General features: G+C 36.8%; 2 protein-coding genes and 1 long non-coding RNA gene across 7 annotated transcripts in view; 2 read left to right on the plus strand and 1 right to left on the minus strand.

Moving 5' to 3' along the window:
- LOC139818172 (lachesin) overlaps nt 1-11,782 on the plus strand; it is a 60,674-nt gene extending 48,892 nt beyond the window's left edge. For both annotated transcript variants that reach the window (XM_071786750.1, XM_071786749.1), the window contains exons 2-10: nt 7,015-7,218; nt 7,455-7,828; nt 8,001-8,157; nt 8,263-8,556; nt 8,787-8,893; nt 8,999-9,188; nt 9,486-9,512; nt 9,626-9,738; nt 9,827-11,782. In XM_071786750.1, coding sequence (XP_071642851.1) covers nt 7,158-7,218; nt 7,455-7,828; nt 8,001-8,157; nt 8,263-8,556; nt 8,787-8,893; nt 8,999-9,188; nt 9,486-9,512; nt 9,626-9,723 — 1,308 coding nt within the window. In that variant the 5' untranslated portion in view covers nt 7,015-7,157 and the 3' untranslated portion in view covers nt 9,724-9,738; nt 9,827-11,782. The remainder of the gene's footprint in view (nt 1-7,014; nt 7,219-7,454; nt 7,829-8,000; nt 8,158-8,262; nt 8,557-8,786; nt 8,894-8,998; nt 9,189-9,485; nt 9,513-9,625; nt 9,739-9,826) is intronic.
- On the minus strand, nt 11,769-17,442 carry LOC139818171 (BBSome complex member BBS1-like). Of its 4 annotated transcripts, none has more exons than XM_071786747.1 (7): nt 15,262-15,403; nt 14,266-14,443; nt 13,718-13,927; nt 13,309-13,604; nt 12,973-13,222; nt 12,719-12,898; nt 11,769-12,636 (listed from the first exon to the last, which is right to left on the minus strand). In XM_071786747.1, exons 2-7 carry the CDS (start codon nt 14,410-14,412, stop codon nt 12,010-12,012), a joined length of 1,710 nt encoding a protein of 569 aa, XP_071642848.1. In that variant the 5' UTR covers nt 14,413-14,443; nt 15,262-15,403; the 3' UTR covers nt 11,769-12,009. The 4 variants fall into 4 exon arrangements, with proteins under 4 accessions (XP_071642848.1, XP_071642847.1, XP_071642846.1 ...); XM_071786746.1 differs by lacking the exon at nt 15,262-15,403 and adding an exon at nt 14,831-15,203; XM_071786745.1 differs by lacking the exon at nt 15,262-15,403 and adding an exon at nt 14,565-15,203.
- LOC139818177 (uncharacterized) lies at nt 16,468-18,260 on the plus strand. Its single transcript, XR_011733407.1, has 2 exons — nt 16,468-16,610; nt 17,862-18,260. It is a non-coding gene; the product is annotated as an uncharacterized lncRNA (long non-coding RNA).
- Nucleotides 18,261-18,490: the final 230 nt, after the last annotated feature.

The following is an 18,490-nucleotide window of genomic DNA, read 5'->3' on the forward strand; positions in this document are numbered from 1 at the left end:
TATCAACAATAATGAAGGATATAACGCCATTACGACCGCCTCGGCGGTGAAGCATTCCTCGACTCGACTTAAAGCGAATGTATTCAACGGACTAATCATCCGTTGCATTATTTGCAGTGTAATTTGCTTGAAAAACGTACAACGCGCTAATTAATGCTTGAGAAATTGTAGGCTTTTAATGACGGAAATAAATAATTATTAATAATAAAAATAGCGGATGAGAAAGCGCATAAGACAACATTCTTAATTCAATACTTCATGAAATGAGGCTGTAAAATAATGTTTTCTATACCAAGAAAGAGATTGATGCTTCAAACTTACTGGAAAAAGTCGAGCGATAGAAAATTGAAGTAAAAGAGATCCTTGCATGTAAATGTTCGAAAGCATATTTTCTTGATAGATGCATTACGGGAGATCCTGGCCGTTCACGCCCAGCCAGAGGAAGATTAATGCTATTCACAGCAACATCTCGTGTTCTTGATACCCGAAACGATTCGGTCACGCGCGATTTAACATGGTCATCTCTCTTTCTCTATGAGCTGACTCACTATTTAACGGTCTTTTAAACTGCCTACGATATAGCATCGAGCTTTCTCGTAAAGACCCTCGATAAGATGAAGGAACAAATAGGGCTAATAATACTTCTACAATGGAAATTATCTGTATATCTCGTACAGCAGAAAGTACCGAATGAAACCAATAAATTATCGCAACGTGACTCGTGAAAAAAGAAAGATCGTAATTTATCTTTATTTATCTTTATTGATCTAAATATTTTATCTAACCAATTTTAACTTGAGAGAAGATAATCAATAATTAATTAATTAACTTAGATAATTTGGTAAATATGTAAGAGTGATTGTACGTCTTCGAGAGGAATCCTGTGATAATGTAATTTGTAATAACGTGAGAATTTTGAGATCTGTGCCTGTATCTTCGACACGCGATTAACCGCGCGCGGTTCTTAGAAACATCGCTTTCCAAACAAGGGAAAGTATTGGTAGGCGTGATGTACGTGTGCTAGGGCTTGAGCTTCTGCGTGACGGGACTACGGGATCGCTACCGTACGGCAAATCAGGTTCATTGTACTGCGAAACAAAGATCCCTCACGGAAATCGTTAGACGATTCGTCAGTTGTAATTGCGACATTATTAGTTTTAACCCTTCGCACACTTCGAGCAGAGTTTTACGATCACCAGCGAGCTGTCTGCTAGCTGAATGAACTTATATAAATACTTTTCTTTGTTGTGCACTGGATTGCCGCTTCCGATAAAATTTCTTGGAATATCATTACATTCGAGCGGTATGTAGTCTCCAAATAGGCGGTTCCCGAGAAGATCCGATGAAAGACGGTTTGGGAGCTATCTGGAGTGCGTGGTTCTAAAACGCGCGAGCTGAATCTAAATCAGGCTCTTCTGAACCTGATAAAAGTTTTGCTGTATGCGCGGCCGCTCCAGTTGTTCCTTACGCTGTGCTCACGTTTAGATAAACGCGTTCCCGAGGCATTCGAGTGAAGATAAAATCATTGCGTCAAAATTTCTCAAGAAAATTTCTTTAAAAAAAGAAATAAGTTGTAAGAAGATGTTATTTATATCAGAATTATACATATCTATTACATATCTGTTCGATGTAACATAAAAAAAATATTTGCTGAACCGTACGTCTTAATTCATCTCGATTATATATCGAGGATCAAAATTTTCTATCCACAGATTTTGTGTGAGGTTTTCAATATCTTTGTGTTGTACCCTCTTGAACGTGTTTCGTTCTTATACATTTTGCTGTCACCGACGATGCGGAGCCAGCCTTAGGGTCGCATGACAGCGGCGACGGCGAAGCATCTACGGATCCGCGTTATCTTCCCGCTTGGCACGCGGCCAGTTCCAAATGTCGTCCCTTTTCGCTATTTCTCCAACGGGCGTTATATCCCTCGCGGCAGCCGCATGCGGTTATTTTCGCCGATTTCGCGGTGCCGAACTGAATCCGCGAGACCGGCCGTGGCAATAATGGATCATTTTGAATCGTACATGCCGGAGTACATTTCTTGCGTATTTCAATTCTTTTTCTCTCTCTCTCTCGACGATGATGTTCTCCCCTCGCAAAGAACGCAATTCATTAGGGGGAGAAAAAAGAAAGGCGATGGCGTCGCGGAAACTGAGACAAGTCATTTTGGGAGGTTGAGAGAGCTTTCAGTTTTATTGGAGAGGAGTCATTCACCTGTTCGACCACGTTCGACCGCATCCAGTGGACTCTGAATATAAATAATGAAACGTATGAATATGAATGATAATCTTCTTGTAATCAGTATTAAATAATTAGGTCGTTAGATATTATATTATATACCAGATGTCTCTCATAATCCCGAATCTATTATTGTTAAACATACAGATGATATTTACATGTGAATTATGATACAAAACGAAATCAGGTCACAATCAAATCTCTATTTCATAAATTAGATTTTCCTTTTTGTAACACATAATAAGTCCTTTTCTCGTCGAAATTTTACCTGTTTGTAGCGTAGAGATAAGTCTAGTTTTAGATTAAATTTCCTTGGAATTCTTATTAGTATTACTAAACAAAAAAAAGAATAAATAAATTTTAGAAATATGACAGCTAATGTTAATAATAATCACAAATAGATATTTTTGAGGGATCTTTTGAATTTATTAGAATCTGAAGAAACATTGCCGCTTGATATCGAGTCGAATAAGTCGTACCGACACCAAGAACACATCCAGGGGACTCGACGGGTCAATTCGGCCAATGGCACTCCCCGTTTTGTTATACGCGCTCCAACACTCTGTACCGCGTTGCACATTCCGTTGACATCGTCGTCCGCCCTACGTCCCTCCTTCGCGGTATTCGAACGCATGTGCGTGCGTGCGTGTGCGGCGTCTTGGGGGCCCTCTCGGGGGGATAAGAGTGCGTGCCTCCCGGCAATAATAACCATTAAGGCGTGAGAGAATGCGGGGGCTGACGTCATCCATTCAACATTCGTGTGCCCATCGAACGCTGTCAAATGCAGCCATCGCGAGCGTAGTCCGTACGTTAACGCGACGTCGACGTGTGTAACTCGATTGTCACCGGCCTTGAAAGAAGATGATATCGATTCACCGGGAAAATAAGAGACAGGTTTCAATATTTCATGCTACCTGCTTGTAGCTTTCAAAGAAAGACCGCGAACGTGACTAATGATATAAAATACATACGTAGTTAAAAAGGCACAGGTTTATTTCGTATATATAAAATTTTACGTTTATTCCGTTGCGTCTAATTGTCGTAAATTGACCGGTGTTGGATTTCCGAAAGGTAACTTCGCTTTAAGGAGCTTAACGTGGCCTTCGATATACTCGCGGAATGTTGGCACAGAATTGCCAAGCCGGCTTCCGGGGTGAGGCAGAACAGCAACTTCAAGAACAATGCTTCTCTTTATTGTGGAATCTGAACTTGTGTCAAGAATTTCGTATATCTTCCACCCTCTCGGCACGGTACCGCTTTCCCACGAAAGGGAAGTGAAGCTTGCCGGAACAAACAAAGACACGGATAGCCAACCGCGAGGGAGAAAGACGCGATCGATAAGAGGAACTCCGAGATCGTTAAGACGTTTCCTCTAACACCCCATGTGCTACCAAGCTACGTCTTTCTCGGCAACCGACGAATGATCACGAAATACGTGCGCCTTGAGACTCTTCTGACTGTGAGAAGATTTGCGGGCCGACAAAAAGTCTCCCTAAGATCTACTTATGTATAAGAATGTTAAATTAAGTAAAATAGATCTTTATCGATTCTTATTAATTTTTTACCTATTTGTTAATTTATATTTATTCTAAAAAAAAAAACAAATGTGAATCTTGATTTTATATCAGGGATTAGACTTGGGGAGAGATCTCGTTGCACCTTGCAACTCGAGGATTCTTGTTTGCATCTATTTTACGTGGAATCCGAATGGCTCCAGCTGCACGGGGATCTCGTAAACGGAAGTCAGCTTTGAGCTACGATCCAACGAACCCGCACGGCTCTCTCCTCTTCCTCCTCCTCGCCGAGGAGGAGTTATTTTCGACGCTCGCGTCCCGCGGATAGCTCGATCGCTGTAACACTAACCGCGGACGCACCCTGACATTTTCGCGTCAGGAGGAATGTTTTCCGCGCCTCTCGATGTCAGTAATTTACGGTCACACCGTTGATTTGTGGGGCGAAACTCGACTGTCCGTCTCGTCCTCGTTGCGCAAACGCACGTGAGGACATCGCGGCGGGATGACGTGTCCCGCAGAAGCATCAACGTGACCAAGATCTACCCCGTCCTTTTTTCGGCTATGCTGTCATGGTATGACATCAGCAGGGTGAAAAAGTCCGCGATGGATTTGCGGTTTTCACACATCCGTTATTCTCCGCGTATCACGTCGGCGTTGCTCGAATCGTTAATGGAAATGCGAATGAGGCTGGCTGCGGTAAACGCAGAAGCTTTTCTGTTTCGCAATCCGATGAGTCGCTGCATTTCCACGTTGATTTACAACAGAAAAGGCTCGACTCTCCATCTCTAGTTCTGACATACATAAATGTATGCCGGAACTGTCGATCAAACTTCATTCAGCTGCGAACTCTTCGATTTCGGAATATATTTATTTTTGAAAAAAAAAAATTGTTTTGGCACGTTTCTCTTTTTTAATTAAAACTGCTCTTTAATAAAATCTTATTATTTATAATTCTAGCTTTAATACAAAGGGAGAAAAGAGTCTGAAGGGAAAGATATTGTTTTGTAAGATTCGTGATCTGGATGCAATTTTGCAATTTTCTACGAAGCTATATTTCGAAGTAATAAACTTACTCAGGAAACAAGGTACGGAAGACAAATTACAGGGCTAGGTTAAAAATGCCAGATCTTAGCGAGACCATCAGCGGCAAACCACACCTTGATGTATTTCGTGTACCTGATCAATTTAAATCATTGTGCCGTTCCTTCGATCAATGTTCTCAATCTCGCCTTTTAATTAAGGTCGACGTTCCGATGTTCTATTTCGTGTTTAACAAACATGTGTTGAAAGCGCTATTTATACGTGCCAAAATGAAACATAATTCTAGCCAGAGAAAAGTTTGATTTTAACTAACAAGAGTTTAAAAAAAATAGAAAATTTGTATTTATTTCAATTTTTATTATAACGAATCATATTTTGCGTACATTTATTATTTAAAATATGCAATTTTTTACTCTATATATTGAAATAGGAACTATGCGTAATGAACATATATACATACAGGTAAATATAAATATGCAGCGTGATGAATAGGAAATTTTACAAATTGCCAGCACGAGATCTTTTTGGAAAATAAAGTAGGTAGACACATTGTGAGTGACATACATATTCGTTGGTGCGCACTGCAAAGTGAATATAAACTATGAACGCAATGTTCCACGACATTAGACCGACTGAAAGAGAGTGCGTGAGTGCCTATGGAGCTTATGTACATGGATTAAGCAATGGGACACCGTGGCGCCTATTCACGTGTATAGACATAGTCTCTGCTAAGGAAATCTTGGGTGGAATCACGGGGACGGGGGTTGCAATCTAACTGGAGCACAGGGGTGGTACCGGCATGTAGTAGTCAGCCATTAATCTAGATTCATAAACTTCTTCCCGCATAATCGCTGCAAATCTCTCGTATATCATTTTCTTCGTTTATTCACTTTTCTGAGATAATATGCAACTATTTTCAAATATAAGAAGAAGAACAAATATGTATAATATAGATATTTCAAGATTTTTACGCAAAAATGCCTGAAAGTTGCGGACAATTATTAGTAAATATGGTTTCCATTATTATGTTGTCCTATTAGTTAATTTGTATAATGAGAATTATTATTCAGCGTATTTGATTCTTTGCTACATTGTCTTTATTTTTTTTTGTGCTTTGAAGAATACGAATGCCCACACACTGTACTCTTTGTTAGTCCATGCTTAAATATTTAATTTAAAAATTTATTCAATTTTAATAGAAATAATTTGATGAAAGTGTAACAGAATTTAAAGAAATTCTAATACGATTCACATATATTACAAGTTCACTATATTTTATTTTAGTGAAACACTTTACTAATCGATTAAAATTGCGACAGGTTTGCATCGACGATGCCAATCACGACGAGCAACGATTTAACGATCTTAATTCGCGTAATTGCCGGATGCTTCTTGCCGTTTACTCGACTCGGCTGACCATCGAGAGTCAGGTTCGACCCATTTTTTCCTCGTGCACAAGGTGTGGTTACATCGACTAAAATCAAACAGTGTGTACAATGCCTTGGTGTGGAAACGTCGTGCTCTGTGAAAAACGAGGCAAACTGATAGCGAACACGCAAAGAGCTCTCTTCAGCCAGGTTTAATCGCGATTTCTGTTTCGCGTCGCTGGCGAAAAGTGGTCAATGTCCGTTGCTGAAAAAAGGGATACTGAAGAGAAATTATTGGAAAATCGCGGGAAAACCGCGTATGCTTGTATCCCGCGCTTATGCTCCGTCCCTCGAAATCAAGCTCGCGCGATCGTGCACCAGAAATCTAATTTCGACCACCGCACTATCCCTCTTGGCCTTCGGACACGATGGCCTGCGGTTTTCGATCGACAACCCGATCGCTGATGAACGAGTTACGGGCCAACCACCGGCATTCGCGGTCCAGCGAATTAACGGTTTTGGCGATTGAACTGTCGCTTCTCAGGAAAGCACGATTGATTTCGCATTAATGCTTCTGATACCTCCTTATGCAGCCGCACACGAATGATTTTCAGAATGTTTCTATTACATAATTTTATAGAACAAGGATACTTTATTGATTTTATCGCGCAAACAACCAGTAACGATAATTTTTCCGGGATTAAATTTTATCATTTCTTGGTTAATTTTGATACATTTTAAAATTAACGAGTCGTAAACTTAAGCAGTTAATGTAAGCTTGTTAAATTAGAAACTATGTTTTTCTGCGTTTAAAAGCCACTTAAGTCATACTGTGTCTTCTTCAATTACAGGCTTGTGCAAACCGACTAAGAGTACAGAGGAACCGGATTACGAGGATGATACTCCTTTCGACGACGAGGAAGAGGAGGACGAGGACGAAGAGGTTGACAATACTGGCACCGCCGAGGCGCCTCCGCAAATCTTATCACAGGCAATGAGCATTCGCGTAAAAGCTGGAAGCACAGTTAAACTGCCTTGTCAGGTGACCCACACAGGTTCGTAGAACAACAGCCAACGATTATTATGCGCTTTAAAAACGTCTCTCTATCTTTTCAAAATTAATCTTTTAATTTCTGTCAAAAGTTCGGTATTTTGTTAGACTTTTTTACGACAAGGAAAATATTTGTTGGTGAGAGAAAATGAAATAAAATAATTAAGGAACTTTAATTAATTCTCTGTATGCGATTATCCCCCGTGTGCTCTTCGTTAAGCTTATCGCGGATTATTTCAGAAAATTACGTGGTCGCGTGGCTGAAGGACGACAAGTATCTGTACGTCGAATCGGTGGCGCATACCGAGGACTACAAGAGGATCGTACGATTGCCGGATAACACCCTGGTGATCTCTAACGCGTCGGTCGCGGACACCTCCAACAATTACAAATGCAGTATCTTGCGGAAGCCCGACCCGATAGATTTGATTCACCGTCTGCTGGTTGACGAAAGACCGCATCAAGAACCTGCGACCCCACCGCCGCAGCACTCGCACAAGGGGATCATACGCGTGATACCCTCGAGGAAGGTCGAAGTGAGCCAGGGCCACAGTATCAGGCTCGGTTGCGAGACTGACATACAGCCGCCGCCCGAGATCAAATGGTTCATCGAGGTGAAACGTCATTAAAAATATCATTGATAACTCTAACGCTATTTGCTCACGCTGCTTTTATCACTGTAAAAGCATCGCAATGTTCATAATAATTACAGACGCTAAATATAGGAGGATCAGGGTTTTAACAAGTTGGAAGGCAAAGCTGATTCCGTCGTTTCTCTTGTTTTAGAACAAGAAGGTGGATGGTTACGATCCCGACGTGATCTTGGACGGAAATTACATCACGATACACAGAGTGAACGAGTCTCATAGTGGCATGTATCAATGTCTCGCTGAGGATGGTTCGAAGATGCCGGCAATGGAAGCGATCACCGTCGTCGTGCATTGTGAGTTAATTGCTCATTCTCGTTTGACCGGCGTGGCTCTCAGAGTCGTCTGTTTAGCATAAGCATATTGACGTTAGCGATTTACGCGTTCCGCTTTCGTGACAGACAAACCTAAGATCGAGGTGGAGAGAAGCATAGTCTACAGCGGCGAGAGGATGGAATCGGAACTGACGTGCATCGTGAGCGCCTATCCCGAGGCAATCGTAACGTGGCATAAAGACGGCAAGATACTTACGCATAAGAAAGGATCGATAGTGATGCATCACGGGATAACAATGAAGGGCAACAAGACCAAGCACGTTTTGAAGATCTTGCATACCTTAGTACGGGACTTCGGCGAATATAAGTGTCGCGCGCAGAATACCGTTGGTCATGACATTAAATCTATTACCTTAACAGGTATTAATTGCTATTACATAAAAAAATATATATATAATAAATTTGTTAATTAAAATAACTTATAAATGTAAATTATTTAAAATTTAAAACAAATTATATAAAAAGAATATAAGATTGACATTTTTTGTGTAAGATTAATATGAAAATATACAAATGGTTTTGTATAACTTTCGTGAATTGCTGGAGAACTCAGATAGTAAGTCAATTTTCATTTACAAAATATATTTTAGGAGTGCCCTCGCAAGCGATGGTATATGGCGCCGAGATGACCGATGATGATGCAGGAATTATTCTGAAGTGGCGTCTGGAGAGTTACTCACCGATCAGCGAATACAAGGTAAATTTGCGATGTGCATCAAGAATATACATTCTCCTTTTAGAAGAATATTAGAACCTCCTAAAGTAAGGTATAATAGATACGAGATAATTTTTCTACTTACAGTTACAGTATCGTCGCAAGGGTGACCAGGAGTGGACGGTTGTCGAGCCTGAAGTCAAAGATGGTAAAGAAAACCAATTTCTCGTAGAGTATCCGATTCGAGAACTTCAGCCTGGATCTTACGAGACGATCCTAAAGGCTAGAAACGCATTCGGATGGTCTCTGGACTCAAAACCGCATACCTTTACGGGGGGTGCGTATATTATATTTTCACATATTTATGCTAATTAATGCAAATCTTATACGTTTATAAGCAATATATACATCTTTGCTTGCACAGTATTTTACTATAGATATTAATTAAATTGAATAAAAAATTGTTACAATACAAAAGACTTAATCAGTCGTATTAATTTATAATTGATTATTAAATTAAATTAGACAGGCGATTAAGTAATTTAAGGATAATTAAAGTATTAATAGAAATAATATATGATATATAAACAGGTTACAAATATTAAATCTATTTATTTTCTTATTTCTTTTTTAGATTATCCACCTGATTTGGCGTTGAAAGGTACGAATACAATTTTTAACATTTTTCAATTTTCTTTTCAAACAAGACATTTATTATTTTAAATTTAAATGATCTTTTTTATCGATAGTTTTTAATTTTTTATTTATTTACAGAAGGAAATTCGGCAACTGTTCGATCTTCCGAAACTCTTCTAGCGTTGATCCTAGTCGTTTTATCTTGTGCCTTCACAAGCCTGCAACTCTTTACTTAAATCTAAAGTACATAGGTAAGTACCACGATAAAACGGTAAATCTATGAACGAGCTATAAAAGCTATACAAACTTTTTTAAATGACTGATTTATTTATAACGCAGATAATTTGCTGCAGCCAAAGCAACACCAGCAAACGCCATGGTGGATTTATTAGTGAAGGAACACTTAGGGGAGACATAGCTCACGTACACATTCTTGGTGCAAATTCCCCTTCTTACTAGGATATATATTTTACGTATTATATATGTAATAAAATCTTTTCAAACATACGGGCATTACCGAGACGCATTAATATACAATACAGTTTGTTTATAAAATTTTGTGATCAATATTGGCATACAACTCGCCTAGGTGTTCCATTAAGACGCCTTGTAAATGAAAAAGATGAGCATTTTAATTGTACTTCGTAAAATCACGAATAATTATTAAGGGATATTGTACTTTAAAATATATACTACATAATTTATATAGCTTTATCATATGCACATATACATGCATATATGACATACCATGTATACGTGTGTATGTGTACACATAATATAGTATTCACTATACATGCGTAAGTTCACAGAGACACAACAATCATATTATTATAATTTATTTTTGTATGCTTAAGATTATTAGAAACGTGTTCAAAGAAGTCGCTTGGTGCCATGTACACGGGTCTACTACTTCCGAAAAATTATGTATAGAATCTGATCTGCTGTCCACAATGCACACGTGGAAAGAACATGTACCTAAAATAATGTAGTAGAAGAGAAGTTAATATTATAGGAACATATGCGATAATACAACGTGTATAACCGAGTCGACGAAGAGCATAAAGTTGGAAGCACTCATACTGTAAGTCGTACAAGAATTCTTCATTAACATTACGTCCCCCACGTTTCCGTATGTTTGCTCCCAAAAAAAGCGAATCTTTCTTTTTTTTATTTACTCCTACGTTTCTCGAATATGTATAATGTGATGCGCGAGTAATGAATGTGACTGGAGCGAGTATGCGAGAGAATGACGTTCTGTAGTGTTTTCCACAATAGTTTGCTAGCTTTTAGCGCTGATATGTTGTTATATTGATTTATAATTAATGTTATATGCGGTACTATAAGTAACCATAATCATATAAGAAACTGCCCATTTTAAAAACGGTGTGCTTGTCGTAAATATATTACAGCGTAATGAAAGCCATATCTCTTCTAAAGTATTCTGAACATTATTTATACAACACAATAAACCTATGTATGATTTTAATATCAAAGACAAAGCATCTTGTATTTTAAATATTTAAATAATCGTAAATATGTATAATTATATTTGTGTATTATTGCATGATTACTACAAAAGTTGGATTATTTTGTTTTTTATTGTCTAGAATATTATATATTTTCCAATGACAACAAAATTTTTAATCACGTTTATAAAAATTACAAATATTAGGAATCACTATCAAAGCACGATTTTACACTGTACTTATTTTATTACACCGAGTTATATCGTGTTATTTTAAAGATTCTTTTTGTATCCATAATTTTACAAAATATAAGATTTATTTTTATAGGAATGAAAATGGCTATGGGGAAAGTTGCAACTAAATGAACATATATAGAAAAATTACATCTCTGTTATTCTCAGTCTATTTCATTATTAATTATTAAAAATTTTGTGAGTGTAGCAAATTTAATAATAACGAAAACGAATTATTTATACAAATTAATCGGGCTGAAATTGTAAAAAACATGTATTTATATCTTTTTATCTTTTGAAAAGTTGTATCATATATCAGAAAGAGCGTCGTTTTAAATTTTAGTTACGCAATTTTATCTTCAATGTATATAGATTTGAAAATTTACTTTAAAACATGTCGACAATATACAAGGAAAGTTGTTAGAGAGTCAGAATGCTTGTAAAACATTATATTAATACACAACACACCTGATATGCATATGAATATAGCTTCTTGTTGCCTTAATCAATGTAACATGTACAATCAAGAAAAACGAAAGATATATTAATTCATAAGATTATACTTGCAGATACATAATAAAGTAAATGAAAACGTACTGCGTATTTTATTGTAAATTATTAATACAGTTCTTTGAGGAATAGTGTAAAAAAAATTTATATTATAACTCTACTACGTTTTATAGATACATATATCTACGAGACAATAATATTCGATTTATTTGACATCTATAAGAGAAAATTCATTTTAAATTAAATAAAATATGATTTGTTTTATATTTGTACTTGGTTCAACTCTCAATCACAATTCGAATACGTGTGCTCTTCAGATTTCAAAATCTTCCTCGGCAGCTGGCAATATTACGGTCGTTGCAACCAAAGGTTTTGGATTTGCTTTCTTGCAGAGTAATATTTTAATTTTCCCTGATATTTGACCCTTTAAGTTTGCTCTAACAGCTAGTGGTATAGGTACAGCACTCGGTAGCAAGGGTAAATCTATCACACGAGGATTTACATCAGTGTCCTCGGCTCTGCAGAGAATATATAATTCCGTTGGGGACAAACCTTCAGAAATATTTGTCACTATAATACGAATCATGTAATTGGGACCCAAGCCGAGAACATTTGTCTCCAACGTGATAGGATTTGGTCCTGATGTTTGATTTTCGTTTAAATGTTCGGACGCTTGTTTGGCCGTTGTTAAGCGTAACCGGAGAAACCCTTGCTGAAATGTATTATGAATTTTCTTTGCCTCGGCTCTCTCCCTTATCGTTTGATCGACAAACAATCGTGTTTTCTTCGGTATCGAGAACTTTGACGTGTTACTCGACGACAAATTCGATACTGAATTGTTCGTATTAAAGTCAGCAGTGCGCTTCAGGATTTTCATGCATAAACCACCGCCAACAGTGACCATAGCTATTGTCCGTTCCTCTTGTCCCATTCGTCCGTACTGCATTTATAAAAAAAAGAATATATTATATTTATATTTTGTGTCATTTTGTAATACACCATATGTTATAAAACTGGAATACCTTAAGAGCAGATACAGGCTCCATAATTTTCACTGTATCCACGTGATGTTTTCCATCATAAATGCGGATTCCATAGCCCACTGTGCTTACAGCTAACAAAGACAGCCCATTTTGCGGTACTGGTAAGCTAACTAGATCTAATATTATACCAGGAATATTGATCTGCCACAATTTTATTCCCTGTAAGAAATTTATCAGAAAGAAATCTAACATAAGCATTTGAAATTATATAAAAATATTCTTTTTAAGCGTACTCTTTTTGAAAATCCCACTAAAGTACCATCCATAACAGCTACTGCCGCTCCTTCGGACGTGAGAGCGGAAATAGCTACCGCGGGCGCGGCCAACGTTTCCCAAAGTTTCACAGGACTTCCCCTCCTAATTGCTCCTATTTTTCCATCTCTTCCAATAACTATTATGCGACCGTCACCCGTCCATAAGCCGCAACTGGCAAATGCTGTTGGTGGCCACTCCAGCTTATGTTTATCCATAACTGAAAAAGCTCTGTATGGCAATTAAATAATATACGTACAGAATATGTCTGAAATATTTCATGAACGAATTTTTTCTTAATTGTGCAAGAAAAATACCTGGGATCTAAGACGAGAACTTCGCCAGCCTCGGTCCCTAATATAAGACAACTACTAGCGGGATCGTTCCACAAGTCCCTGCGAATTATCGCGATTGCCGTTAAAGCATTAGCTTTGACAAGCGGCACCCGTCTATACTGCTCTGCGAAACTCAATCGTAAATTATTATCCAAAGAAAGAAACTTCAAAGTACGAGGAGAGAGAAATGTTGCGCCAAGTTCTTTCAGTAACAGCTCCAAATCATCCGCGAGAGTCAGCACGTTTAATTCCTCATCTAGCCCACATTTATGCCAAATCTGCGTCAAATTATTAAAATACTATTAGTGTCACAATATAATTATCGTACATAAAATTGATTTAAGACGACTCTGTAACATTATTACTTCCTGTATCAACAAAATATAAATACTTCTCGTTCTTTTGGATGGGCATCAATGTGTGGTAGACAATATTTGAAAAAGGGTCTCATATTTTTGAAAATATATACGCTAGCCCCAGCTCCTACAGCAACCACAGATGATCGAGGTTCTCCATTTTCCGTATAAAACCCGACTACTCCACAGGGTGGTTCTACCATGTTATGCTCAGTTATCTGATCACCTCCTTTATAAACTCGTATCTAAAAATATGAGTAAGCAATATATTGTAAATGAGTAAAATAAAAAAAAATAGTATATAAATTATTCAGAAAAGAGAATATATGAATATTTCTGTGTCACTTGCTGATTCTAATTTAATTGAAAGAGTTTAATCTTTAAGATTTATAAAGTCATGTCGAATACAAAATAATCTACTATAATTTACAGACAAATGCATTTATTTCACTTTTTTCTCTTTTTCTCTCCAAATTCTTAATTTTCTTTTAGTGTTCTACTCTATGATACGATTAAACTACATATTATTCAATGATATATACAAACAGTTATCATATCATTTTCTTGTTATAATACACTGTACCTTTGTTGAATCGCTTCCAACTGGTCCTAGATCAGCACAAATAAGTCTAGCATCTCCATCACCGCTTATATCCAGCATATCAAGTCCACCAGGCAGACAAAATAAACCAGCACTTGGTTCCCAAAGTGCTTCCAACCAGCGGCTCATTCCAAGTCCTCCAAGAGATTTATGATCAGCTCTAAAAAAAAAATATATATATATATATATATATATTTGTTAAAGATAAAAATATAACAAATATTAAATAAAAATCACATATATGTTGATACTTCATAACCACTTATAAAAATATGTTTTACCTTAAACCGTGCATAATTCAAACTTTTATCATTTGCCTTTTTATATAATAATTTTTACAGCTTAATTACAGCTTAATTACTGAATTACATATTAGTTTTCCTATTTATATCTAATATTATATCAACTATATACATATATTGCACATTTCAAACTGAGATTAAAGGTTTTATTAACTTTTTACATGTTTTGTCAATTCTATAACTGACAATTTTATAAGGTGATAAACTGACATTCCATAATTAGGAGCATATATATTAAACATTACACAATTACAGAATGCCATGTGCTTTGTTTGTGTATTTGTTTCCATGGGAACGACGCCTGCCGGCCTGCCACTCTTAGCCGCTAGGGGCGCTAGCAAAATTGGAGACGCACCAGTTCAGTTTGGCGCTTTTGCCGCTGCACGGCCGCGGCGTTGCGATCGATGTAAGATTCTCTTGACTAAATTCCGATTAAGTTAATCGACTGAAATCGAGTGATTACAAAATAGAATCATATATTTTTTATTATAATTGTAAATTTTGATTGAAAAGAAGAAATGTTATTTGATGTAGAATATTAAAGTTATTAATTGTCTGATTAACCGCACCATACTCAAACTTTCGTAGTATAAAAATGCACGAAGTCTGTACAAAAAAATGTGTAAAATATTCAAGCAAAAAATTTTTTAATTGGGGATGATAGACCTGACTTAACAATTAGGATCCGTCAATTCTTCGAAGGGAAACGAGATAGAATTCTCAACTTCTTGCAATATTGCATCGTCCGAGATCAGAATGACATTTTCTTGAGCCTGTACTAGAGTGTTGGGAATGCATTCTTCGTCGTTTGACATATGTATATCTTCAACATGATCGGTACAAATTGTCCACAGCGTAAAGAGAGGATCGGTAGCATTTTCGCCTTGGATTGCATTTCTCATTTTCGCAAACGATTTGGCTTTTGCAGGTCCAATAACGTGTTCTATAACTTTCTTTGTTGAAGCAAAGTCCTGTGTCGAGATGGATTTTAATGACATTTGTTGAAGATTGGCTCTCCTAGTGGAAATGCACTTACTATAATTAACCGCATTCTCGTCGAAAGGATACAATCCGCAAGTTTTAAAGCCATTCTGAATAGTTTCTACTTTAAGTAATAGACGGCCAAAAGCTTTTTTGAATAACAAAGCAAAATTTGCTTTCGTAATTGGTTTCTGCGTTTGCTGTTTGTGTTCGTACACTACTTTTTTCCAATGTGCTTTCAATGGTTTAAATATTGTAACGTCGCACGGTTGCATTATGTGAGTGGAATTAGGCGGCAAGCAGTAGAGAATGATTGCGTGTTCGACACAGAAATCTCGAAGTGCCAAACTGATGTGAGATTTATGTCCATCAAGGAAGTATAGCACCGGGAATTGTACGTTATTTCCTACGCACCATGGATAAAAAACGTTGGCTACATATTCATAGAATGTGGCGTGTATCATCCAACCACTATCTGACCGACCAATTGGCCACCCGTCTGGGACTGATTGGGCAATGTGTACCGGAATTCTTTTATAGGGAAATACGATCATCGGTGGTATTGCCTCACCAGCAGCAGAAAACGTGCAGAGAACCGTTATGCACTGATCTTTTTCCTTGCCGTTCGCAATTACATAGAAATTTTTCTCGCTTTTTGGGCCTAATAACAAACCACTTTTCGGGCATGTTTGCACACCTGTCTCGTCACCGTTAAATATGCTGCGAGGTCTGTTAAGAATATCAAGCACATCGTTTTCTTCCAAAAAGGCTCTCGCTTCAGCAAACCACTGTCTTAGTCCTTCTTCGGTGACACAGGCACGAGCCTTCGAAATAATTTCTGTATTTTTTTTACGAATTTCTGGATGCCTTTTTAGAAATAGATCCATCCATTTTTCACCAGGTCTATTATTTTTAAATGGATTTTCGCGTGGACATTCTTCGATGACACGTTGTACAGCATCCTTCACCTCGTCTGGGTGCATAGGAAAGCCAACCTGAGCCTTGCCTAAGATCCACTTCTCTAAGCGATCCTCTTCTGCCTCTGTAAGTATCGACTTGGGTCCCATCTTACGCTGATTAGGAACTTTGCAAGTGTATCTGCCATGCAATGTTGATTTTGGAACATTATATGTTGCTGCTGCGGTGGAGATTGACATACCATTCCGAGCAGCTTTCAGAGCCTCTTCCATATCTTTTTCTGTATATTTAAATCTTTCATATACTTTTTTTGGGCCTTTCTTTTTTGCCGATGCCATCTATGAACAATAATATCATTGGTGAGATTTTCTTTTTATTCAGTAACTACAATACTCATAAAATTTAAAGGAATATATAGACATAAATAAATAAATATAAATATTGACCAGTTATTTTGCAATTTCACAAAAAAATAAGACAAAAATTAAAAATGTCAAGTCAATTTATATATTACTATCTAGAAACTACCTAATTACTAAAATAGAGCCCACATGTTCATTCACTGGGAAAAGGTTAGAAAATCACACCAGTGAATAGACATCATTATATTTAGCGTATTTTTACGAATTTACAGAAAAATGTTTGACAAAATAAAATATTGACTCTATCTTTACTTATATGATGCAATATTTACCTTCGAAAATCAATTATAACGCTTATTCAAACGTAATATCGCAACCTCTCCAAAATAACCTCTTATTAGCTTGCACGTCATAAGCATAAAACCGTGACATTGATCTCAACGCCACCTGTGAATTTTTCTCTTAATTTTCAGCACAAAATCATTTATCTTCGACCTATAATTTTTTTCATATTTAAAATATAAGTGATTTTGTTCATTTACTGGGCCCCGTTCATTCACTGGCTGGTTTACCCTAACTTTATCGAGCCGTATTTGTGGTATTTTACCAATGTAGAAATATGAATTTCTTGTTATTGGACACCTGGAAACCTGCCGGTTGAATTAAATTGAGAGGACGACCTCGATTAAGCTGCAATTTAGTTAATCAGAATTTAGTCAGGGTAATCTTCACTCTGAAGTTTGCCGTTTAAACTTCAATTCAGTTAATCGGAGTTTAGTCAGGGTAATCTTCATTCTGAAGTTTGCCGTTCAAACATCAATTCAGTTAATCGGAGTTGGGGTCGTCTTCACCCTGAAGTTTGTCATTTGAGTTCGCGCACTTATTTCAATTCATCGTTCGTAGACTTATCCGACTTTATCGAATTATATTAGGCTTGTTTTTTGTTTGTACACACATGTTTCTCAACTTTTCACTTTTTCTATCTAATGTCTAATATTATGTATACTTATTTCAGTTCAAGTGCTGAAATGTTGAGGGACAATCCCGATTCTCGGCATTCTCGCTACTTCTAAGACTTCAAGTAAAAGTCCGGTTACTTTCGATTACAATAAAAGAACATGATCTCCAATGATTTCTTATTGCAACCTTCTCGCTCTCGCCTCTCGAGAACGTTGCTTTCCAAAGGAGGAGTGTCGCTTCGTCAGCTGTTTTCGGGAAATGCTACTTCCAGAAGAATGTACACAAGAAATTCGAGAAGTCGGCAAGATTAATATATATGGAGGATAATTTTTTTCAACATTCTGAGAGGAAATTAGAGACATTATTTATGCCCATTGCCTTTAAATAAATGTTTAAATAAATATACACTTAAAAATTTATAGATTTTTAATAAATTGTTTTTGTTTTATTAAAATGTGTCATTTTATTCAAGTATGTGGAACAAATATAATTTTTAATGCATATACAAAATATATAATGAAGTTATCAAACTCTGTAATATAATAAAATAATATTTTATTGGAATGAAATATATATTTTGCATATAAAATTACTTTATTGTTACTATTATGACATAATTTATATGACAAATAATCGATAAATATGTAATGCAAAACATTACGTTTATAATAACATTTGCATTGT

Source organism: Temnothorax longispinosus, chromosome 8 (assembly GCF_030848805.1).
Source record: "Temnothorax longispinosus isolate EJ_2023e chromosome 8, Tlon_JGU_v1, whole genome shotgun sequence".
Taxonomy (NCBI): domain Eukaryota; kingdom Metazoa; phylum Arthropoda; class Insecta; order Hymenoptera; family Formicidae; genus Temnothorax; species Temnothorax longispinosus.